This window comes from Polistes dominula, unplaced genomic scaffold (genome assembly GCF_049000335.1).
Source record: "Polistes dominula isolate Pdom_NZ unplaced genomic scaffold, Pdom_raw_medaka contig_373, whole genome shotgun sequence".
NCBI classification, from domain to species: domain Eukaryota; kingdom Metazoa; phylum Arthropoda; class Insecta; order Hymenoptera; family Vespidae; genus Polistes; species Polistes dominula.
In genome coordinates, this window is record NW_028300899.1 from 1,568,694 (window position 1) to 1,593,459 (window position 24,766).

The 24,766-nt window shown below is 32.1% G+C and overlaps 2 protein-coding genes across 5 annotated transcripts in view; one reads left to right on the top strand and one right to left on the bottom strand.

Moving 5' to 3' along the window:
- Positions 1-24,587, bottom strand: part of Ndf (Nucleosome-destabilizing factor) — a 38,710-nt gene extending 14,123 nt beyond the window's left edge. The window contains exons 1-8 of one of the 2 annotated variants that reach the window (XM_015327469.2): positions 24,462-24,587; positions 24,315-24,351; positions 23,382-23,470; positions 23,100-23,226; positions 22,887-22,991; positions 22,511-22,702; positions 21,689-21,736; positions 20,833-21,006 (exon numbers count right to left, since the gene is read on the bottom strand). In XM_015327469.2, coding sequence (XP_015182955.1) covers positions 20,833-21,006; positions 21,689-21,736; positions 22,511-22,702; positions 22,887-22,991; positions 23,100-23,226; positions 23,382-23,470; positions 24,315-24,351; positions 24,462-24,574 — 885 coding nt within the window. In that variant the 5' untranslated portion in view covers positions 24,575-24,587. The remainder of the gene's footprint in view (positions 1-20,832; positions 21,007-21,688; positions 21,737-22,510; positions 22,703-22,886; positions 22,992-23,099; positions 23,227-23,381; positions 23,471-24,314; positions 24,352-24,461) is intronic. The other variant, XM_015327555.2, reaches the window with a different exon arrangement.
- LOC107069649 (uncharacterized) lies at positions 5,422-17,812 on the top strand. Of its 3 annotated transcripts, none has more exons than XM_015327349.2 (4): positions 5,422-5,559; positions 8,475-10,285; positions 10,586-10,835; positions 11,081-17,812. In XM_015327349.2, the coding sequence occupies exons 1-4, from the start codon at positions 5,548-5,550 to the stop codon at positions 11,735-11,737; spliced, it is 2,730 nt and encodes a 909-aa protein (XP_015182835.1). In that variant the 5' UTR covers positions 5,422-5,547; the 3' UTR covers positions 11,738-17,812. The 3 variants fall into 3 exon arrangements, with proteins under 3 accessions (XP_015182835.1, XP_015182664.1, XP_015182747.1); XM_015327178.2 differs by having other exon boundaries at positions 5,423-5,559; positions 10,553-10,835; XM_015327261.2 differs by lacking the exon at positions 5,422-5,559 and adding an exon at positions 6,980-8,105 and having other exon boundaries at positions 10,553-10,835.
- Positions 24,588-24,766: the final 179 nt, after the last annotated feature.

Consider the following 24,766-nt stretch of genomic DNA (forward strand, 5'->3'; position numbering starts at 1 on the left):
ATCGATAATGTAACACAGCGAAGGTTACGTGTGCTAAGTAATGAAAAAAAAAAAAAAGAAATTATTTGCGTTATTTCGCACAAAAGTCCAGGAAGATTCGTAGTTCGAAATTCCTCGGGGTCGCCTAGAGTGCTCAACAACCCCCCCCCCCTCCTCAGTCAGTTACATGCAACTTCCCCCACCCTTTTCATCATTTCTATCCCCTCTCTTTGACATTATTCCCCCCACTATTCGTTTAGTTCACTCTCTTCGTGTTACTCTTTCGATCTAAAAGTGATGAAACCTACCTTTAGAAAATGATACAGTAGTATGTGTCTAAAAAAAGGAAAGAAGTACGAAAAGAGAAAAGAAATAAGAATCAAAAGAAAATGATGATGAAGATGAAGAAGAAGAAGAAGACGGATGAAGAAGAAAATGGGATGATGACGATGAAGAAGAAGACGATGACGACGACGACGACGACGACGAGGAAAGTCGAGCTCGTCCCGTTGTGCTATGCTCTCAGCGCGTATAAATAAAGAGCCAGTTGCCAACAGTGTTGCCAGTTTAGTCGACTATTGATCCATCCAACTAGTCGGTCACAACCAGGCAAGCTCCCTCGACAAGATCTGGCAACGCTGCTTTGTTCCCAGCTGATCGTTCCTTCTACGCTCGACTCAACCAGACTACTGCTGCTTGCTCTGACCTCCCCTACTCTTTTCCCTTTTCTTTACTTTCCACGGACACCCTTTCTTAGTTCGCGCGTACATCATACGTATATATATATATATATATATATATATATATATATATATACATTGTACTAACATAATACACATATAAAACATAAATACACCATATCATATAGTTATATCTCTCTTTGAGTTTCTTTCTCGATTTACATTTATGTTATAACCCATTTGTAGTACATAATTTTTAATTATTTCATCATACATCCACTTTCGAGTATATTTCTTTTCTTAGTTTTTTTTTTTTTTTTACTCTTAGGTCAGCTCTATCCTCTCCCCACTCCTCTGTACTCCCCCCGCCCCACTCCTTATACTTTTAAACGTTTCCTTTGTGTCATTCAAGAGTCTTCTTTCTCTGTCCGCCCCTGGGCAAGAACGATACCTCTTTTTCAAATATCATCATATACTCATTCACTTTGTGTTTTTTTTTTTTTTTTTTTTTTTTCATAAGGTGTTAGTAAACGGAACCCTTTTTCGTTGTTCTCGATTCGTCTCTTACGTAATCAAAAGAAAGAACAAAATTATGCACACGATAACGCGACGTTCCACTTTCTCCGTGTTTCCCCCTTCCCCACCCCACACACCTCTTGAAAGAACCAAACTCGAAACAAACGCTTTGTTCGTTCCGCGAGAAACACAAATTTTAATATTCTTTTTTGATTTTTTTTTTTTTTCTACAACAAGTGGAAATCTGTAAAATGTCGAAGAAAGCAAAGTGAAAATTAATTATCTTTTAAATATATATATATATATAAAAACAAAATTTTAGTATGTCTCAAGAGTCAACAATTATGGAAATGTGAAAATGATTTTATAATTAATTATAAATGAAATTTGTGATTGTATTTCTAAACGTTTCTTCATTTTATCGTTTGATGGCGTAAAGTTTGATCTATTGTTTAGAAAATAAATAAATAAATAAATAAATAAATAAATAACAACACGATTCGAAGAATTAAATATCGTTTGTTTTTTTTTTAATAATTTTTCAATCGTTTCTTCTTTTATTCTTCGAGTTAAGTTAGAGAGAGAGAGAGACGACTGTCTGGGAACAACGTTATGTAACAAAAGAGAGAGAGAGAGAGAGGGAGAGAAAAGAAGGAGGCTGAGGTCGAATTCGTTTCACCGTGTGTGGCACGGTTAAGGTCGCTCGTACTAGAAATTGCTATATCACTTGAAAGGGTTGTCGTCTAATCTGTTTTTTTTATTTTTTTTATTTTTCGAATGATATACTATCCCTTGATCGATATTGTCAACTTATTATTATCGATACGATTAATCATATTCCAGTTCTATACCCGACTTCATGAATACAACATTAAAAAAAAAAAACATCCATTTCGTGTAATTGATTTGATCGATAGAAGTTATTTAATCGTGAGGAAGAAAAAAGAGATAAATTAAAAAAAAAATAACAAATGTGTGCAGATCACAATACGGTAGAAGTGAAACTTTCAAAGAAAACCAAGCTTCGAGATGTGAATATATCGAAAATAATTGAATTGTAATACAACGCCATCTATTGAATCAATCTTACAGAACCTAGATAACTTCTAAATAAAAATCCTTTAAATTAGTAATAAAAAAAATAATAAATAATAAAAATTGTACTATGTGCTAAGTTGGACAAGATCACGTGAAATAAAATAAATTTCGTTAAAATAAGTTTGAGCAGTTTCGAAATTATTAATGGACAAACATATTGTGACACTGAATTTTTATATATACAATTTTAATAATTAATTAATTATTTTTGTTTTTATCGGTTTTCACGTTTTTCCGTTTAACGATTTTCAAATCACATCCTGATTCGATGTTAATATTATAATAAATATTACACCGTAACGAATTCAACGAAATAATTGTTGAAAATGAATTTTTTCTTTTTTTTTTTTTTTTGAAAAATCAAGTCAAGGTATATTATAGAAAAACATGTTTGTTAACAAAGATTTGTAATTTTTCAAATGAAACGAAACAAATTATTCTAATAAGAAGAATGTATTATATCATTGATTTGAATTTTTATACAACGATAAACTTTTGTTGTCCCTTTTTCGGTGTTCACCATTGTACTATTATAAGTCCTATCGATTTCGTTCCTACGGGCTTTTATACCAAATACATACACACATCCAATATCCACAGATTTCTCCTTCTTATCGTCTTATATAATAATACCTTAGTGTCGTCTATGTATTTTAGTATCACGACGTTGAATAAATTGTTTATTTGTTTATTCGTTCGTTCGTTCGTACGAGTGACCAAACTTTTCCTAGATAAATTTAATTAATCAAATTAACAAACAAATATTTGTCTACCTCCCTCCTTCCACCATCCTCTTTCTTTCTCTTTCTCTTTTTTTCTTCATATTTATATTCTTAGAATAATTCATCCTAACACTTATCTCAGCAGGTCGGCTGCTTTTGTTCTGACCATGACCGACGTCAAGGTAAGAAACTTCGAGTAAGGGGAATTAGGATGAAAGAGAAAGAGAGACAGAGAGAGAGAGAAGAGAAAGGAGAAGGAGAAGGAGAGAAAGAAAGCTTTTCCTAACCTATGAACCAGCACAAGGTCAAATATCTTTCTTTTATTTTCTTAGCCAAAGAATTTTTCTAAAAATTGAGAATAAGACGATATCATCGATCTTAAGAAAAAAAAAACAAATGGAGGAGTACTGAGATCGATAAACACGAATTGATTTGAAATACGAAATGAAGGGCAAGAAACAAGATCGATCTTGTTTCAATTTTCAAATTGAAATTTGTATAATTTGAGGAGCGAAAATTATATTCTATGACGTGTTAAAACGTTAAAAGTAACAATGTATATATAGAAATACATAGAGAGTTTTATACATACATATACATATAAACTTTAAAATAATTTTCTAAGATAAGAGGACCGTGAGTCATAAATAAGACGGCCATTATATCGCCGACTGATAAGAAAAATCAGATAGGCAATTTCAAGCACAACATTTGGTTCTTTCCCTTTAAAAAAAAAAACAAAAAGAAAGAAAATATAATATTATCGGAATAATATGATTAAACATATTGTAAATCCTTGAGTTTGGAAGACATCAAATAAAAATAGAAATGAAATTATAAAGAAAAAGAACAAGAATATACAAAAGAAATAAATAAAAGGCTTAAGTATCATTACGTGTATCTATTAACCGGATATCGATAATCAACATAAAAGCTAATAATGTTTTAATTTTTTATCGTTATCGCTATTATACCGGTGTTGAGTTTTTCTAAAGGAGGACTTTGACACTCGTTCTATAGTCAACAACAAAAAAAAAAAAGAAAAAAAAACCACAAGAAAGAATCAGAAATAAAATGTCGATATTTTTACTAGACGTACATTAACAACAATACACCACACACATATCCTTCTTTCAACCATCGAACTTGATTAAAAGTTAACACACACACATATACACACATTTATGAAAAACAAACGATAATAAATTCGTATGTGATGTAACGTAAAAAAATACTGGTAGAAGGAGAAGGATATTTTAAAATTTGATAAACTTTCACTTATTTCTTCTACCGTGGAGTAGACGTCAATGAAAATAATCAAACGAGTGAATCATAAATCATACACGCTTCTAAATGAATAAACAAAACCGAGAGGGGAGAGATATGCATATAAATTTTCACATTCTAATTTTCAAATACAAATTCACGATGTAGTAATATCATTTTTTTTGTACATACTCACTCTCTCTCTCTCTCTCTTTAAAATATTCTTTATATGTATGCAGATAGACATATGTGTATATATATATATATATACATATATAGAAGAAAGAACAATGTTTAATATATAGAAGCGACAAAAATAATTCGGACGATCAATATTCCAAAAGGGTTTGGTCTTTTCATCTTCAAAAATCTCAACATCGATGATAATGACTATTCAAAAAAAAAAAAAAAAAAAAAGAACCTCTTATCCAAATTGGCCTCTTTTTTTTTGCTACCTCTTAATTAGATTAGATAATGAGCGTTCCAATTTGTTTCTCTATTTTTTGTTTTCTTCTTCTTCTTCTTCTTCTTCTAACTCTAACTCTTTTTCCCTCTATTTATTCTTATTAAAGGCGAACGTTGGGCATACTGCTATCGATGATGTTGAGTTTAACGCCAACGCCTTTAAACTGTGCCAATAAAGAGAAGAAAGACCGACACACATCGGGACTCTTATAAGCGCGACATTGGCAACAAAATGATCGGTCAGAAATCTCAAATGAGTCTACACACACACACACACGTCTCTCTCTCTCTCTCTCTCTCTCTCTTTGTGACATCTATTCTGATAATGGACACTCTAAACGTCCTCGTCTCAACCCCGTTCTATCTATCTTCATCACCCTCTGTCTGTCTCTTTCTCTCTCTCTCTCTTTCCTTCTCTCTCTCCCCCTCTTTTACCCTCCTTTCCTACTCACTTCGATCCTCTTAACTCTAATCTTTCGTTGTAAAAGACAGAGAGAGAGAGAATAGCCAACGACAAAGTCAAAATTATGCGACTGATGCTATTATATAGTATCAAGGACAACGATACTAACGTTCGCATACTTGTGGACCGTTTAAACAAGTGATTTGCAGGTGCAGAGAGCTTATGATATGCAACTGCGAAGATGCAACTAGTATTATTTCTTCTTCGTTTGGTAGGTTGTACGTTATAACTATGTGTGCGTCATCGTATGACGAACTTGCCAATATATAATAAAGTCTATTTGTTAGAATAGGAAAATAAGTTTGAACATTGATAGTAATAATCTGCGGAACGACTAAGCACACATATTTTGTCGGAAATGTTTGTTCAAGTAAGTGAAAATAAATTGATACTTCTCTCGTAGATTAGTTATTTTTGAAAATGATTTAAATATGAAAAAAAAAAAACAATGAATTTATTATATTTGAGGTTTTTGTTTGACCCAATGTTTAGTAGGTATTTTTTAATTCGTAAAATATCAAATGATTATTATTTGGATTTTATAATTCGACTCGATGTTTGTTGTTGTGGTGGTGGTTTGTTAAAAATGTGAATGCGCGTGAATGCTAAAATTAATATTGTTGAATTATTAATTAAACTGTAACTCGAGCTATGTTTAACGTAAAAGGAGTAGTAGTAGTAGGAGGAGGAGGAAGAGGAGGTTGAAAAACCAATAAAATATACGTCACAAGTTGCGTTGTGTGTACTGGTGTGATAAAAAAGAAATCAAACAAAAAAACAAAACAAGACAAGGAAAAAAACAAGACAAATGTAAAATAAAATATAATAAATAAATGCAGAGGATAAAATAAACGTGAAATCAAATACGTTTTCGTATAAAGAGTAATATATATATATATATATGAGAAAATTCCCGAATATATCGGATTGGAAAGTTTCTGCCCATTTAATTTGTCTGCTGTGCTACTTTAATGAGAGTTAGAGTTCGTCGAAAGGATTTCAACGTTAGGCTTTCGCGCTTCGATGAATCGTGATCGGTATGCAACTTTTCTGCTAACTTTATTCGCGTCCATGTTGTGTTGATTGCTCAAAGAATCAATTCCATTATCGCGACTAAACGTTTTGTAAATGATCGTTAATTACACAACAGCGTTGTGTGTAATTAGGCACGCCTACTTACGACGAACATTTGTTGTCGGTGACGACGAGGAAACGATTTGAAAATATTTACTATTCTTTTGCATAAATGTTTTGTTTTTTTGTTTTTTTTTTTTTTTTTTTACACTACAGGAAGAGGGGAGAAATAGAAAGAGAGAATAATATGTTAATAAAAATGATTGAAAAAGCATTGCTGCTGACGCGTTAAATTCCAAAGTATTAAATGACACGTTGAACAAAAAGAAAGAGAGAGAGAGAGAGAGACAGAAACAGAGAGAGGGAGAGGTAAAATAAAGTATCAACATGGCGGTGGTCTTGCGAGTTCGATGGAACCTAATTTAAAAATGGCGAACATGTGGGAGTGGAACGTTCCGATGCAAGACCCCTGAATTCTTGAGAAATCCTAAACGTCGAGCGTTCCATTTCGTCTTCTTTAACGAATATAATAGTACAATGCATTCAACAACATTTTCACTCTGTTCTTGTACTTCTTAAGGTTCAATACAAATAAAAGCTCGTCGTGTAAATATAATATATGTCATTTTGAATTTTCAATTCATATAAATTTGATTTTTAACTTGAATATTTACATAATAAATATTTTTATGTAAATTATATAAAAGCAATGCGCGAAAAAGAGAACGAGAGGAGAGGAAGAGAGATATATAGAAATATAGAATATAAAAAGAACATTTCCCATGATGATGTAGGGCCGCTAATTAGATCGTAAGAAACGTGTGCAGGCATCCGATTAGTCCCAGGGACTTTGAGAAATCCTAAACTTCTCTCTCCTTTTCCAAAGCTATTTCGTTCGGCAGCAGATCTTTCACGAGGGGCTGACAGTAACGCTTGCTCGTTCCATCTCTCTCTCTCTCTCTCTCCCTTTCCCACTCTATATCCCTCTCCTTCTCAGCCTTTCTTCTTCTCCCTCCATACGAGCACAGAGCGCGACGTAATGTTGCCAGATCGTTCGCGTCGGCGCGGTTATGGAGTAAAAGAGCGACGTTGCCAGAGCAGCAAAGGGAAAGAGAGAAAGAAAGAGAAAGAGATAGAACCGGTGGTAGCCACGAGGAGGAGCACGGTCGGTTCGACCGAACCAACAGTCAGTTTTTGCCTCTGGTACATAGTGGGCAACGCTGCTCGTGACGGAACTCACGAGCGTGTCATGTCACACGCGTGACAAGAGTGTATCGCCGGAACTGTACGGCGGGACAGAGACTGACGAAGATACAGAAAGAGGGAAAAGAGGGAAAAGAGGGCTCAACGAGAAAGAAAGAAAGAAAGAAAGAAAGAAAGAGAAAGAGAGATAGAGATAAAGATAAAGATAGAGATAGATAGATAAATAGAAAGAAAGATAGAAAAGGTGACTTCTCGTGTGCGTGCGGTCGTTGTGCCGTGGCGGGTTTATTTATTATTTCCCCGTGTACGATTTTAGGCTCGAAAATAAATCGAATTGTTAGAGACCACGCACGCACAATTATGTTACCAGCTCGACACGGCCACAGCAGTAATAGTAGTACCGTCGCTGCGACCAATAATATCATCACCACCACTATAACCATCATTAACCTCGCATCAAACAACAACGACGACGACGACGACGACGACAACGCCGATGAGAACGGCAAGCTGCCCGCTTTAAGATCACGCGTAGGATTTTTTGCAAACGGTTAAGATATCAGGGTGACCCTGCTAAATATTGCCGGCTCACTTTTAAATAATTCGCTTTTCCGCGGCCACGTCGTACATTTTAAATAGGTAGGTAGACGACGATGATAATAGACAAAAGAATGTGTGTGAAAGTGTGATAGAGTGAGAGTGTGTGTGAGAGAGAGAGAGAGAAAGAGAGAAATCAAGTAAAATCCTTTTTTACATAGAGGGGTTCGTGAGCACGTGTGTTTGTTCAATTCAAGAGAAAAAGAGAGAGAGAGAGAGAGAAAGAAAAAGAAAGAAAGAAAGAGTGTGTATGTAGTATGTGTGTGTTTGTGTTTGTAAGAATACGCGTGTGACGTGAGATTAGAAACCATGAACGTCGTCTTCGATTTAGTTCGTAGGCTGTGACGAAATAGAAGAAAGTCCTTTAGGACATGGGAGATTCTTGTAGTCGAGAATATCGTCACGTTGCAGGTCTTAGGAATGAGGAAGCGAACTTTGGCAAGGGTTTCGCGGTGGTGGTTGATCTTACTGTTCGTGGTGGTGCGCGTCGAGGGTACGCAATCTCCTTCATCGTCTTCTACGATCTTGGGAAAGAGATCTACGACGGAGCAAGAATGTGCCGCGGGTTGCGAATGTACGTACAGCGAAGGGACGCATCTCTTATGCGAGTCGCGCAGTTTCCTTGGTCTTGGAATACCGCAAGATGCGGACACCGTTACTCTGAGGGGTGTTCGAGCTGCCGCTATTACAGTCGCGGCATTGGAAACATCAACTGCGCTGAGAAGTCTCATCTGGACATCCAGTGGAATCGAAAGAATAGATCCTGGTGTATTTCGAGCGACGGAATTCCTCGAGAGACTCAACTTAGGTGATAATAGGCTGAAGGAACTGCCATCGGACGTCTTCCACCCATTGAGCCGACTACAGTACCTGAATCTCACCGGTAACCGGTTGATCACCCTACCGCAGGTTCTCTTTCAGGGCCTCGATAATCTCCAGGAGATACGTCTAGCGTCTAATCATTTGTCCGTACTGCCCTTCCAAGCGTTCGGTCCAGCGAAGGGGTTACTTCGTCTGGATTTGAGCCAAAATCTGTTGGTGTCTCTACCGGATCATAGTTTTAGGCCCAACAAACAATTGGAAGAACTTCGACTGTCAACAAACAGACTTACGAAATTACCCTCGAGAGTATTTTCCGGTCTCGCTTTGTTAAAAGTGCTTGAGTTGGCCGACAACGAGATAGATGTATTGCCACGTGGTCTTTTCGCCGAACTCTCATCTTTGAAATATTTGGATTTAGGCGGCAATCCAATCTTTCGCTTGACGAATGCAGCATTTCAAGGTCTCTCCAGTTTACGATGGCTTAATCTCGAGAGGTTACAAATCTCCAATATACCCGAAGATCTCTGGCGACCAACAAGCAAATTAAGAACTCTTTTACTGTCTTATACTCGCTTGGAGATACTTCGAAATGAAAATTTCGCAGGATTATTGGAATTGGAGACTCTTGAATTGACGAACAGTCCGTTGCGAGAAATATCGCGACACGTACTAGATGATACGCCGTCCCTTCGAAGAATAGATTTGCGGGACAACAATTTAGCTTTCCTTCCGGCCAACGTTGCTCAACTACAGCATCTTGGAGAACTGCAGCTTCAAGGGAATCCATGGGCCTGCGATTGTCGAATGTTTTGGTTTGTTAAATGGGCAGAAAGCAGAACTCACTTACGTGCAGCTTTTAAAAGTGGCCTCAGGTGTGGACACGAAGTCAGCGGTACCATAGATACCTTGCAAACTCTTCGTTATTTAAATTGCACGCCACCGATTTTGGCACGAACATCTTCTACTGATCAGTATCTACTGCTAAGTTCGGTCTTATTGGAGTGCGAGTTTAATGGCAATCCAGCGCCGTCCTTGACTTGGGTCACTCCAAAGCTCAAGGTTTTTCACTGGACCCCCGATCCGGCATTCCCCGATGCCTTTGTAGAACATCCTCATATACACGGATGGAAACTGGACGAACCGGTCGATGACGATGGGAGGATACGCATTCTGGAGAACGGCTCTTTGTATATTAGCAGACTACTCAGGCAAGACGTTGGGTTATACAAATGTTTCGCCGTTAATCCTATAGCAAATGCAACGACCTATATTATGCTGGAAATGGATCCTGTAACACTTCATAATATTCAAATCTTCAGTATAGTCGTGGGTGGAGTCAGCGCAACGGCCTTCCTCCTGTTGACCCTAGTTTTGCAGTTGATTCGATACTTTTTCCTCAGGTGACTATTGGTGTTGATTTTTTTCTTATTTACGTCATCGATTGGTTTCCTAATCATTACGTAAGATCGAAAAAACTTAACGTTTACGTCGTTATCCCTATCGAAGAAAACATTCAATTACTGTTCCTTGAAGTGATTGATATCACTTTTGCAAAGTAGTTCGTTAGAAGGTCACGAGCGATCGATAAACATTTACTTAAAGAATCGCTACTCTGGCTAATTTTTCTCCCGATAAAATTCTCCTAATCTTACCACGATATTTTCCAGGTGCGGTTGTGTAAAATGGTGTCTTTGCTGCAGGCGCGTGGGTGCGACACCGAGAGCAAAACAAATTTATCAGATGTTGGATAACATTGAGCAGTACAAGAGTCAACAACTTGAGAGGCTGCGTGAAAATTATACTCAACAAGTGCACAGAATCAAGGACAATTGTGTTCAGCAAGTCGAATGGATTCGAGACAGTTACGAGGGTCAAATGAGACACATACGTGACATCAGGGACTATGGCACCAGTCATCTCACGGCACTAAGAGACCAATATTACGATCAGGTAATGATACAATAATTAATTTCATCGAGAATTTTCAATATTCGTTAATATCTTAGATAACCATATGTCAATTGAAAAAAAAAAAATAAATAAAACGTGTTTACTTGCATTATCTTTAAATAAAAAAAAAATAATGATATTGCAATGACTAGCGTTAGATTTCTTTTTTTTTTTTTTTTTTTAATTCGATTACGGATAAGAGGAGAAATAAGTATTTCAAACAATTTCTTTTTTCTTGATAACAGGTGAAGAGAGTACGAGATTATTCAACGAGTCAGCTTAATTGGGTACGAGAAAATTATGTCTTCCAACGGAATAAGATTCGCAAATTCAGTGCTCATCAGGTACTACGGTTAAGGGAGAGCTACAAGTATCAACAACAAACGTTAAACAAAGTATTGGAAAATCTGCCAAACCTTTATTTCGACAATTGTCGAAGTGGTTCATGCGGAAAAAGCGATTCCGTTGTTTTTGACAATAGTAAAGAGGATGGTTATGCAGGACCGGACACGTACTTCAAAGCAAAAATCAACGACATGACGGCGGGTACCAGTTTGGAAGATATGAATAGCGAATACTATACACCTACGGAATTGTCCTCGGTCAGTCCGCACGGCCTGGACACCTTGGAAGGCATTCATATAAATTATATCGAAAATAACGGACCAAGGGCACCGCTGCAAATCATACTTCCGCCGCCTTCCCCAATCGTATTGCATTCCATAGAAGAGTACGGAAGCTCTACGTCAATTTGCAATGTCTTCGATCAGAATAAACCAGTTTATAAAGGTTCCAGTGCAGAGAAGATACTTGCAGGAGAACCACGAAACGTGTCGGAGGTTCTCGGACTGCTAGCACCGTGCACCAGTTTACCAGAACTTCCACGTGAAACAAAACTTTAGCCTATCAGGAGTGAAGAAAAACGCTGGAAACATAAACAACCAACACCACTACCAGCATCACCACCGCAAGTACTACTATTATTACTACAAGAAGAAATACACGATTTTTCATTCGACGATGGAATTGACGCGAGAAGAAGGAGGGTGTTGTTGTATTTTGTTCGGTGAACATTTCTAGATATATGGAAAATAATAATAGTGAGAAAAACAAAAAAAAAAATGATTAAATGGAAGCTGTGCTTTCACAATGGCCATTGTTCAAAGTTGTTCCCGTGGCGCTTAATCGCGTTTATCCTCGTCAAGAATTCATACTGTGGAACGTTGGCTCCTACGAATTTCAACAAAACAAAACAAAAAAAAAATAAAGAGAAAAGAAGAAGAAGAAAAAAAATAAAACTGATATGATAACATCCAACTACAAATTCGAGGTGAACGAACTTCAGTGCCAAGGAACCCGGAACACACACCACGTTTCCTGTTCTTTATATTAATTATTTTTGTCTTCTTTTAATTTTCATTTTTTTGTTTTGTTTTTTTTAATTTTTTATTTTTATCTTTCTTCCGTGCGTTAGACGATTTAACGTCCGCAAATTCGTGTAATGTGTGCGCGTAAAAACATTATGGAGGACTTTTAAATGAATTATAACAAAAGAGAGAGAGAGAGAGAAAAGAAAAGAAAAAAAAATTGCGGACAGATTCCAAGAAATGGAAATAAAATTCTCGTGTCCTCTTAGAAACTGTCCGCGATCATTTAGGATATGTGCTTCTTCTTTTTTTGATTGTTATATATATGTATATATATATACATATTGTTTAAAAAAAAAAAAAAAAAAAAATGAAATAGATAAAAATAGCATTCGAAAGGAAAAGAAAGAAGGAAAGAGAGTGAATGAATGAGAGAGTGAGTGAATGAATGAAAAAGTAAGAAAATTGTTAGAAGAGACGAATGATTGTTTTGTTAGAAGGAAAATCCTCGTTTTGAAAAAGAAAGACAATGAAAAAAAAAAAAATGATCAAATGAATGTGATTTTTGAATAGAAGTGCGCAAAAGTGAGGTTATTACAGAGAAATAGGAAAAGAATCGTTTGAATTAATCATAAACAAACAAAAAATATATGTCACGAAAAGAAATGTGAAAGATCTTATCCTCCCCACAACAAGTATAATAATAATAATACGTAAGTTTGAAAAAAAAATAATAAAAAAAAAAAAAAACAAAAACGCGCGCCATTTTATCTCGAGTTTGTGCGTATGCGAAGAGACAACGCGCTTTTGCGAAAGACTGAAGTCGCGCTACAGGTCAACACACATACACACATACACATCATACATATATAACACACATATTCACATAAACAGAGAGGAGACATATACAGTGTGACCATAGTCGTCGATTGGCGAATACAATTTCGCCGTTTGATAGTTCCGCTATAATTACTTTTTTTTCTCCCCCTAAAAAATCGACAATATTTTTTTTTAAATCTAAATCGAAAAAGAAAAACAAGCGTTCAGAAATCTTTCTTCTTCCTCTTCTTCTTATTATTATTCTTCTTCTCTTTTTAATTCATTTATCTGTCTTCTTTTCTATTTCTTTTTTAACACAACAGAAATACACATACACACATGTTGTGTATATATATGTATATACATAAAATAACACAAACACTTTCTCTTTCTCTCTAACTCTCTCACTCATTCACTTTCTCTCTCTCACTCTCTCTCTCTCTTTATCTTTTCCATTTTCAAAACTCTGGACGCCTGTTTGCTATTTGTACTTTTTGATTATTTTTATTAAACTACTTTTAAAACAATATTACCAATTGTCTCTTTAAGAAATGAAAGAAAAGAACAAATATTTACAGAAAAAAGAAATATATATATATATATACATACACAAATATATATATAAAAGTTATTAAAAAAAAAAAAAGTTTATCCAAAGGAAAGAAAAATCATTAAAAAAAAGTGTAACCACCATTTACGCATGTACTTAAATTCATTGTCCGTCTTATCATTGAAATTTGATTAGTGCAGTCAGAAAGTAATCATCGTGTTTGTCATTCGATAGATTTGAATGGATAAATAATTAAAGAAAAAAAAAAAAAATCAATAAAAATAAAATATTCGGCCTTAAATCATAGAAATTTTGTGTAAACGCATTAAAAGTCAAATGTAATAGTTCATTTTCTTTTCTTTTTTTAAATTCTTTTTTTGGAGGAAGAGGGAGGAGGGCGGGGAGTTAATTTTTAACTAAAATCTCGTCGTTAAAATGAATGAATGAATGAAAAAAAAAAAAAAAAAAAGTAAGTTCCAACGAAACATAAAACTTTTGTTCTTCCTTTTTGTACTACTATCCTAAAATAATTCTCGTTCGTCGATGATCACCGCTTGCTTCTTCTTCTTCATCTTCTTCATCTTCTTCATCATCTTGTTCTTCTTCTAATCTTGTTTCCTATAAACGTTCGCGTGCGCGCATGCGCGCGCGCATATTAAAAATGATAGGATAGAAGAGATACGATTTAACTTTAGCTTCTCTAGTCTTCCTGTATTTTATTTAAACGAGAGTTTATTTGAAAGAGATAGAGAGAGAGAAAGAGAGAGAGCGGTGAGAGGAATTAATTCGTGGGTGATCGAAATTTTAATAGCGATAATAAAATTAAGTAAAAATAAAAAAAAGGGGAATGGAAGAAGAACAAAAATTATATATATATATTAAATAAATAAATAAATAAATAAATAAATAAATAACGAATTGAATTATATTAATTAATTGAATAATTAATAAAATAATAATAATAATAATAATAATAGTAATCATAATAATAAAATAATGATAAATATCAAATATTAAAATAATAACAAAACAAATGAAATATATATAGATATATATTAAAAGACTTCTGTGATTTTAAAGAAAAGCAAATAAATGAAGAAACGAAGAATAAGAAAAAGAAGAAAAAAAATAAACAAACATACATACATACATACATATATATATGTAAAAATAAAAAAACCGTTCTATGAGCAACGAACGGATTCTAAGCAGCTGTGATTAGTCAATATATAGGAGCCGTGCCTTTTGCACGAATAAATACAAATATAACGAATGATATCGCTTATACGAAAGTGTATATCGAAAATGAAATATTTCCTCTCTTCTTCGCTATGACTTTTGTGAAGAGATTGGTTAAAGTTTGAAGAAGGTGGTAATAGTAGTAGTAGTAGTAGTAGTAGCGAAGAAGAAAAATGAAAAGAAGTAGGAGAATGAATGAGGAGGAGGAGAATGAATGAGGAGGAGGAGGAGGAAGAAGAGATGGGAGGTGTGACGATAAAGAAGGAAAGCAACGATTACCGTTTCGTTACATTATTTTTTTTTTTTTTAATCAATCAAATAAAATGAAACTTTGACGAAAGTGTTAAATTGTGTTGAAGTAACTTTACATTTACTAATAGAATTTCTCTCCCTCTCTCTCTAACAAAAGTGCATAATAATACACACACACACACTCATACATGCTTGCATGCATGCACATACACACATACATACATACGTACATACATAAATTCATATATGCTACGGTATGGATAATAAAATACAACGAGGACAACCAAGAATTTTCACGATGACTCATTTAGTAAAGTTACGCCTGTTTCTTTTGAAGAAAGAGAGAGAAAGAGAGAAAGAGAGAGAGAGAGAGATACTAATTTTTCTAATACACGAGAACACAAGCACACAAGAATATATAGAGAGTGCTATCTCATGCTTATCTAACTCTATCTTTATCTTTATCTTTATCTCTGTATCTACATTAGTTTTTTTTTCTTCTTTCTTACTCTCTCTCTCTTTCTCTATCACTATCACTCCCTTCATTTCAATAACCTAGACAAAAATAATGCAATAATTTAAACTTCTTCAGGATCGAATCGTTTTTTCGGAAGGTTTTATGGACTATTTATTCCATTTTGCGATCATTAAAACTATGGCGTCAATTTGTTACAATTACATATGCATATAGTATGTAATATTTGTTTCTTGTTTTAATCCGCTTTTCAATTACCCTGTGGTTTCTCTGTTTTTGTTGGTTTATGTTCTTTTTTTTTACGAGTTTCTATCATCGTTATTATTATTATTATCATCTGTTTATGTGAAACTATTAGAAATTATAACGAAGGATGATTTTTCTCGAGAACTTAACCACCAATCTAATAAAGTATGATTTGTAAACGGGAAAAAAAGAGAAAAAAGAAAAAACCCAAAAACAAAAATACATTCTTCATAATCCTTACTAATCCTTGATTTAAACAAAAAAAATTAAAAAAAAAAAAACCAGAAAAATTTCTGAAAGATAAAGTAACGAAAACAATTTTAAAAGAAGTTTGTTTACGCGTTAGAATAAATTGTTCTTTCTCTCTTGCTTTCTTTTTTCTTTTTTTTTTTCTTTAACACGTTCAGTGCCACACGAATTCTTAGTAAAACTTCCCCGTCAGGCCACAGGGGTTTACTTTGTATTAAAATAATTGAACGTGTCAGTCACTAATGACTGACGTGGCCCAAACTTAAATTCTATTGTCAGTCACTAATGACTGACGTGGCGCTAAACGTGTTAAATGTGTCAAAGATTTTTGGATCTTTGGAAAATAGAATTTTCTTGTGAAAGTAAAGGAACCCTATTTACTATGATTATGCAAATAGACGACGTTACGGACACATCACGACGACGACGACGACGACGACGACGACGATGACAACAACGATGATGACAACGACGATGAGCGATCCTAGCCGCGTATTATTTTTAGATTACCTCGTCAAGTTGGCAAGAATAAGAATAAGAAGAAGAAGAAGAGATAGATAAAGCTTTTATCGTCTTTGAGATAGATACAGAAAGAGAAGAGAAGAGAAGAGTATCAACAGGAGGAGAAAGTCTGAAGAGTGAGATATATAAACAATGAAATGGCGTAGAAAACTAAATACAGAAAGATTAAACGTTGATAAAATAACTCGATAATTACGACAATGAGATTACAAAAGAGAAAGAGAAAAAGAGAGAGAGAGAGAGAGGGGGAAAGCGTAAGCCTAGGAAAAGCCTTACACTTTGAGTATGAACACGTACACACATATACATATACAAAAAAATTCGTTCAATGATTCACGTTCTTTAGATTATTACAAAAGTATAAATAAATATAGTCCTAATATTACAAAATAGAGAGTCCATCTTCATTGATTCGATCGTTCGATATTATTAAAAAAAAAAAAAAGAAAAAGAGAGAGAGAGAACAAGATGCACAGGTGTGTTTGTGTGTGTGTTTAATGTACACATACGATGAATACAATTCTGTTGTTTTTTTTTTCTCAAATAAAATGGAACACCCCCTACCTATTATCGTATTCACAATTTTCATTTGGAATTTATAACAACCTGAAGGAAGGTACACACATTTTGATAAGTATATTTGAATAACAATAATAACAAGTAAAAAAAGAAAACAATGAGAGAAATGATGATTAAAAGAAAGGGAAAAAAAACAAAAAAATGTGTTAACAAAAATACATTTTTAGAGAAAAATTTCATTCTTTTTTTTTTTTTTGGTATCCTTGCTTTTGAGCAATTCAATTTTAGGAAAAAAAAAAAAAAAAAAGAAAACTTCATGAGAGCGATTCGAATCAAAACGAGACACTATATATATATATATATATATATATTACAGTATGACGTCTCAACTTTCGCACATAATTAGTTCCTGATATAATAATGTGTGTGTGTGTGTGCGAATGTTGAATGTTACTAAGTAAAGGGCTGTAAAGAACAAACAAAATATGCACCAAGAACTGTGTTTCAAATGATTTATCTAAATTAGCAAAACCACCACACAAACACCACCACGTTGTAGACTCATGCCCTCTAATGTAAGACTGAAACTATTTTGTTCTGTTTATCCGAACAATATTGTCATCTGATGGCTATAATCTGATGTCCCCTGAGAAAGAGAGAGAGAGAGAGGACATCTGATCGCAAAGGATTAAACAGTTGAATTTGTTAAAATGTGCGAAAGTCGAGGGGGCCGTTTATATTCAATTATTCACATGAAAACGACAAAACAGTGAAGAGGAAGGAAGAAATCAAAATAATGACCGATGAAGTGCATTCTTCTATCCTCGTAATTATGTTAATAGATATATATATATATATACTCTAACTGTTAATAGAAATATATATATATATATATATATATATATATACAGAAGATAATTGATTTTTTTGACCCACCCCAATATATATATATATATATATAAAAATAAAGAAATAAATAAATAAACATTAAAAAATAAAAAGAACAGAAAAACAAGGGGGAGGGGGGTAAATCAGAATAGGAAAAAACAAGATTAAAAATTAAAAAACGAAGATGCAATTCGAAATACATAGTCAGATAATAGATATTAAATCTTACACACACAAAAGAGAGATCGCCCTTATCTATCAAGGCCACTACTACTACTACTACTACTACTTGTACTTATGCTTCCTAACATGTGTATATTTTTTATATGATACCATTTTATTCACAGAGCCTTAAAAAGAAATAGAAAAAAAATATAAGAGAAAGAGAAATAGAGAGAGAGAGAGATAGAGAGAGAGAGAGAGAGAGAGAGAGAGAGAGAGAGAAAAAAGACGCACGTGCAGCACCAGATTACTATAAACATGCTAATAATTATTATTGATAGTATAAATTGAAAATTAATCGTTTGTCACAGATTGCGTACACGATGATAGTGCGGAATATTTCAAATAATAATTGTACGCGATTTATCTCCTAATATATATATATATAATGTTAATATATATGTAATATATATATACATGTATATCTATATATACGATTCATGATTTATAACACACATTCATACTTATACACATGCACACACATACATACACACACACACACACGAGATTATTATTACTATTTGAAAAGAGCTAAATGTACTAATTATGTGCATACGTTTGGAAATGTTTTTCTTAGTTCTTGGTTTTTTGTTTTTTTTTGTTTATTGCTTTGCAATCAAAAAGAAAATTTTGTGAGGAATACTAAATGTAATATAACAAAATGTATTTAAAATATGGCGAATAATTTCCTAATACTGTGATCTTTTTTAAGTCGTAAGTAAATGAACCCCTTAGAGCACACTATATAAATTGATTGAGTTCCTAACTAACGACGTTTCTTTTTTTTTTTCTTATTTTTATTAAATATAGAATAATTACTCTTGTGACACTCGTTTAGGTTCAAATATACTTGTGAGTTAATTATGTAATTAACTTCTCTTCTTCTTTTCAAGTATATTATATATATATATATATATATATATATATATATATATACATGCATTACAAAAAAATATATGTATAAGTAATAATAAAGTTCATCGTAATCGTGAACTCTTAGAAATATTACTAAAAAAGAAAAGAAAAAAAAAGAAAAAAAAAACGAAATAAAACGTGTATTTTTGTTTGTGTAAAATATATATATATATATATATAAAAAAAAAGTTTTTAGCGAAAATTTGGCTCATTTTAAAAATATGTCATTTCTAAATTTTCTTCACCTTTTCCCCCCGCCCTTCAAAAAAGAAAAAGAAAAAAATAGGAAAATATATATAAAAAAAAAAAAAAAAAAAACTACTTTCTGACATTTGTTTTTTTTTTTCTCTAAAACAGTATCCCCCCCCCCCATTTTATCACGTAAACATCGTTTAAGATTTTCCACGAGAAATGATGCAAAACAAATTGAGACATTGCTAAACGAAAATTCTTAAGATTCTATTTATTCTATTATTTCGAACAATACGAGAGAGTAAATTAATAGAATAATAAGATGATGGTGTTAATAAACATTTCTTGTTCTTTTAACGAAAGAGAGAGAAAGAGAGAGAGAGAGAGAGAGAGAGATAGATGATACCTGTTAAAATTACATATATGTGTTTTAAAAATATATATATTTATATATATATATTTTATTGATATAAAAATAAATCAAAATCTTCTCTAATATTTAACTAAGTTTTTTTTTCTTTTATGCGATTAATAAATAATTCCTTTTCTAAAGATAATTCTTTTTGTTGCTGTTTTTTTTTGTAAAATATTTAACACGATTTAAATAATAAATAAATAAATAAATAAATAAATAAATAAATAAATAAATAATGATATTATTAATAAAAAAAAAAATAAAATTACTTTGTACGCATGAAACGTATCTTTTTATTTTTCTTTTGAAACTCTTCCTCCTCTGCTTTTCATTTTATCCCTCCCTGCCCCCTCCTCCCCCCTCCCTCCCGAAGAAAAAAAAATTCCATTTTCTATCATAAAAGAAGAAAAATAAAGGGAAAAGAAAAACCAAAAAAAAAAAAAAAAAAAAAAAAAAATATTATCAAAGCTCGACACACACGGTAGTAGTACAGAGAATGATGTTTGCACGATTAAGATAATGTAAAGACAAGTACAAGTACTGCACTTAGAAAATGTGCACGCTAATTCAGTCTCGTTTCTAAAAATATAATATTTACATAATCGCATGAAGTTCGATGTACTTCTTAATACAGTAGGACCAAATTTTCGAAATAAAATGATTCTAAAAAGTTGACAGATAAATTTTTGCTTTGCATGGCTTCTTATCGAACATATTCGGAACGTATAAAACGTTAAACAACAACTCGCGATTAATATCCGCCTAAACGATTAAAATGAAACAAAAAGATGACGAGTAGATTAAATTGATTGAAAAATCTCTAAAGAGTTAGAAGAAGAATTGGAATTTTGTTTGTAAAATTCGAACGAATAATTATGTTATTATATATATGTTGAATTATGATTAAATATTAAACGTTATCATTATCATAAGTTTAACGATGTATGGGTTAGCCATATGCATAAAATTATACTATTGAACGATTAAACATATTTGTTTGTTTTTTTTTGTTTAATTCTATATCTTTACCTGTGTTATCATATATTAGTTTTAGAGAAGAAGAAGAAGAAGAAAAAAGAAAAAAAAAAAAAAAAGGAAAAAAAAATGTGGACGCACATGGTACATACCTTTTCTTGTGTTCGATTCCACACAATCACGCTATGCCCACTGTTGATCAAATTTTTAACGATGCCGCTGCCCATTATTCCCAAACCGAGGAAACCAAATTTCAAATTTGACGGTAGAATATTCTTCTCTTTGAGTGTTTGAGATAGGGTTTCGACGTCCAGGGGTGGTGTTACCTGTTGCACGAATTTGAACACACGATTAAAATTCAAATATCCAAAAAAAACAAAACAAACAACAAAACAAAAAAAATATAACAACATCATTCATTAAAAACCTTTATCAATAAAAGTAACAGTAATCAAAATTATATAAAGAAAGAAAACAAATTGATTTTAATTTTTTTTTATATTTTTTATATTTTTTTGTTCTTTTCTATGACTATCTTTACTATGAGTCTATTATGAAATAAAACGACGAGTATAAATGATTATACATAAATAAAAAAAAATATATCAAATTAATGTAAATAAAAATGCATTTAATAGATATTTATGAAATTTTATACGTATATGTATGTTTATACATTATGAAGAAATAAAATGTTTCATTACTTTATTATTATTATTATTATTATTATTTATAGTATTTACTATTGATGCAATTATTATAATAGCATTTATGTATATATATGTTACATATGTATCTATGAAAATGATACTTTTGTTTTTTTTTTTCATTTGTATTAATTTAGTATACTAATAATAATAATAAATACTTTTGATAATGAATAAAAAATTATTGAAATATCTATGATTAAATTAATACAGTGTACTTCGTTTTTTCTTATTTCTTTTTTTTTTTTTTTTTGGAAAAGAGAAATTTTTGATAAATTTTTGGCAAAACTGAGTACTTAACTGTATTTGATAAGTTGGACAACTCACACATCATGGTACCCCATAAAAACTTAAAAAAAGAAAAACAATCTAACTTCTTCAAATTCTTAAACGATATTCATACAATTACTATAAAAGCATAAAAATATATATATATATATATACATATATAAATATTAATTAAAAGTTTAATTTAAATTAAAAAAAATTACTTATTTAATAAATTAAATATATCATTTATTTTGAATGAAAAAATTATTTAAAAATTTTGCTTAAAAATTGCAAAAAATAAATTTAGTTTATGCTGCAACTATAGAAAAAAAAAAAAACCCCAAAAAAAAAATATAAAAAATGAATTATGTATTATATACAAAGCCAAAGCTAGAAATCATTAAAATGACAAAAATCATCATCAATTATAGTAATAACCAAAATATCAAAAACAACACACTAATAAAATTTGTAAAAAAAAATTGTAATTAAATAAAAATATTAATGAATAATCGTATATTAATTATTAACTAATTATTTTTTGCAAATGTAGAGAGAAAGACTGAGAGAGAGAAAGAGAGAGAGAGAGAGAGAGAACTGTGAATATTTATTTATTCATTATATTAAACTTTTATATATACATATATATAAAAAAGAAAAAAAAAATAGAGTGATATAGAATTTGAAGTTTCTCATGAATTTCTTCAGAAAGTATACAAGTATTAAACAATTTACATGATGAGAGTTTGATAATATCTATTAAATATAAACTATGCGAAATAATAGATAGTATATGTGACTGATTGAAAAAAACCGAAAGTTTCTTTCAATGAGAAATAAGTGAATAACTTACAGGTCTGGTGATGATGGCTGGTCTGTTCAGAAGAGTTGAACCTGACTTCCTTGTAGGAGTAGAATGATTCAATGCAGGACTAATGCTACCGACTCGGTTACTATTGCTTGTACTGGACTCTCTGCGTTGTTTCTTTGCTGGACGACGAGTGTCACTACCACCACTATCTAATCGCTTAGCTTTCGGTGTCTCCTATATTTTAATATTGTCATTGAAATTTTCATTTAATAAAATACCTTTATTTAACAACAAATACAAAAATTTCTTTATTATTCCAAACTATGACAAAAAACAAAAAAAATAAATATTAAGATTGAAAAGAAATAACTGTTATGCGTAACAAATAAAGAATAAAAATTGGAATACAATAATTCACCTTGCGTGGTTTCGGTATCTTTGAAACCATTTTCTTATCCGGAGATAATGTGTCTTCCTTCAATCTATCAAATAATGAGTCTGGATCTAAGCCATCTTCAAATACCTAAAGCAAAAGAAGAATATTTTTGCATGACATGTTTTTATTCTTATTCTTACGATTGAATATGTTTTCGAAAATAACTACTAAATACTTTCATAATAATTTATTTACCTCTCCTTTCGCAATATAATCTTCTATAGCTTCCACTGCATCTTTAAAAGCAACAGACTTGCTCGATTTTACCAAAGTATCTTTATATTGTTGGTACGGTTTGATATTGGATTCTTCTATCCATGCACTAGAAGAAATGCATCTTTTCAATGTAAAGACTGATACAATTAATGAAATTATTATTAATTAAACAAAATTTAAAAAAAAAAATAAATAAATCAAAAGATTGAATAGAAGGAAAAAACAAATTAAAAGAAAAATCAAACATAAACTTGAACTTACTAATTATTAGTTCCAAAGAAGAAAATACATTGTACTGGTCCTCTCTTAGTATTTCCTGGTTTCTTCAAATCCTTTGAAGGAATGGATACCTTCGGATATTATATTTAAATTAGTATGAAACAAAATATGTGCCAACAATTGCATCATAGAACTAGTATAAAAAGCATCATATACTTTGACCAATTTAATTTATAAATATTATGGATTTAAAGTTTCGAGTGAAGTGAATTTTAATTTTAATATTACAAAGGAAACAAATATTAACATATGAAAGAAGAAAATTTCAAATATTTCGTTTCAATAATAAATGTTAATGCAATTGTAATAATTGTCAGTATTGTTAAACGTAAAATAAATATTAAATAAACTTGACATATGTAAATGAATCCCGTAAAGTCATAGTTCCCGCGTAAATGCGTATAGGTGACTGAACGGAATAGAGAACTGTTGCGAATGATATAAAAACAGATAAGAGATGTATGTTCCGTACATTAGCGAAGAAATATTACTTAATCACTTGTTAAAGTAGAATACGAGAAATAGATCGCATTCTAATCATAAATATCATAAAGGTCTACGATAAAGTTGAACCGTTCCGCGTGTGTAGAGAAAGAGGGGGGAATTAAGGGGAAGTGAATTTAGGTTATATTTTTGTAACTAGCGCGCCAATTTGAATTCGAAGGTCGGGTGTGGCGGGAGATACATAAGACTCAGAAACAACACAGTGCAAAGTTTTTAGACATATCAAATATGTGAAAAATACGTGAATTTCGAATGAAAACAAGAGATAATGGAAATACAAGTCTTGTGACTGTTAAAAAAATCCCGCTCAATAACGATAGTATATTTGACTTCGTGGCGCGCATCACTCATCGCAATGCAATAGTATAAAGTCAGAGAACCGTTACCAAGGAACTGACTCCAATGACTTACCCGGCCAGGCCATGGTGAAAATCCCTTCATCTTCGCCCTGAAATTAAGAAAAAAAATCAACAATCAATGATCACTATTCAATAAGCATCACAGATTCTTCATATTTAAATAAAAAAACGATTGATTGATCACTCAATTAATACACACCATACCAAATCACCTAGTTTGTACATTTCAGACATGGTCAAACTATCACCACTACTGCTCCGCTCACGAACGGCAAGAGACTGAATGAGTAGAGCAGAGCGTCGTTTGTGCATGACGACGTGATCCAAATCATCCCCTCCACCGTGCGCTAGTCAAATGATCAATGATTATTTTTCTTCGAAGCAAAGTTCCTTTTTATTTTCTTATTTCTAAAAAATCCTTATTATTAGTATACTAAAATAATGTTAATGTATGAAAAATATTTATCAAATATTAATATTACATGTGAATATTCTTAATTTGTA

Coding starts and splice junctions, on each gene's coding strand:
- LOC107069649 (XM_015327178.2), top strand. Junction 10,286..10,552: donor ATTCGATACTTTTTCCTCAG/GTGACTATTGGT, acceptor GATATTTTCCAG/GTGCGGTTGTGTAAAATGGT. Junction 10,836..11,080: donor GAGACCAATATTACGATCAG/GTAATGATACAA, acceptor TCTTGATAACAG/GTGAAGAGAGTACGAGATTA.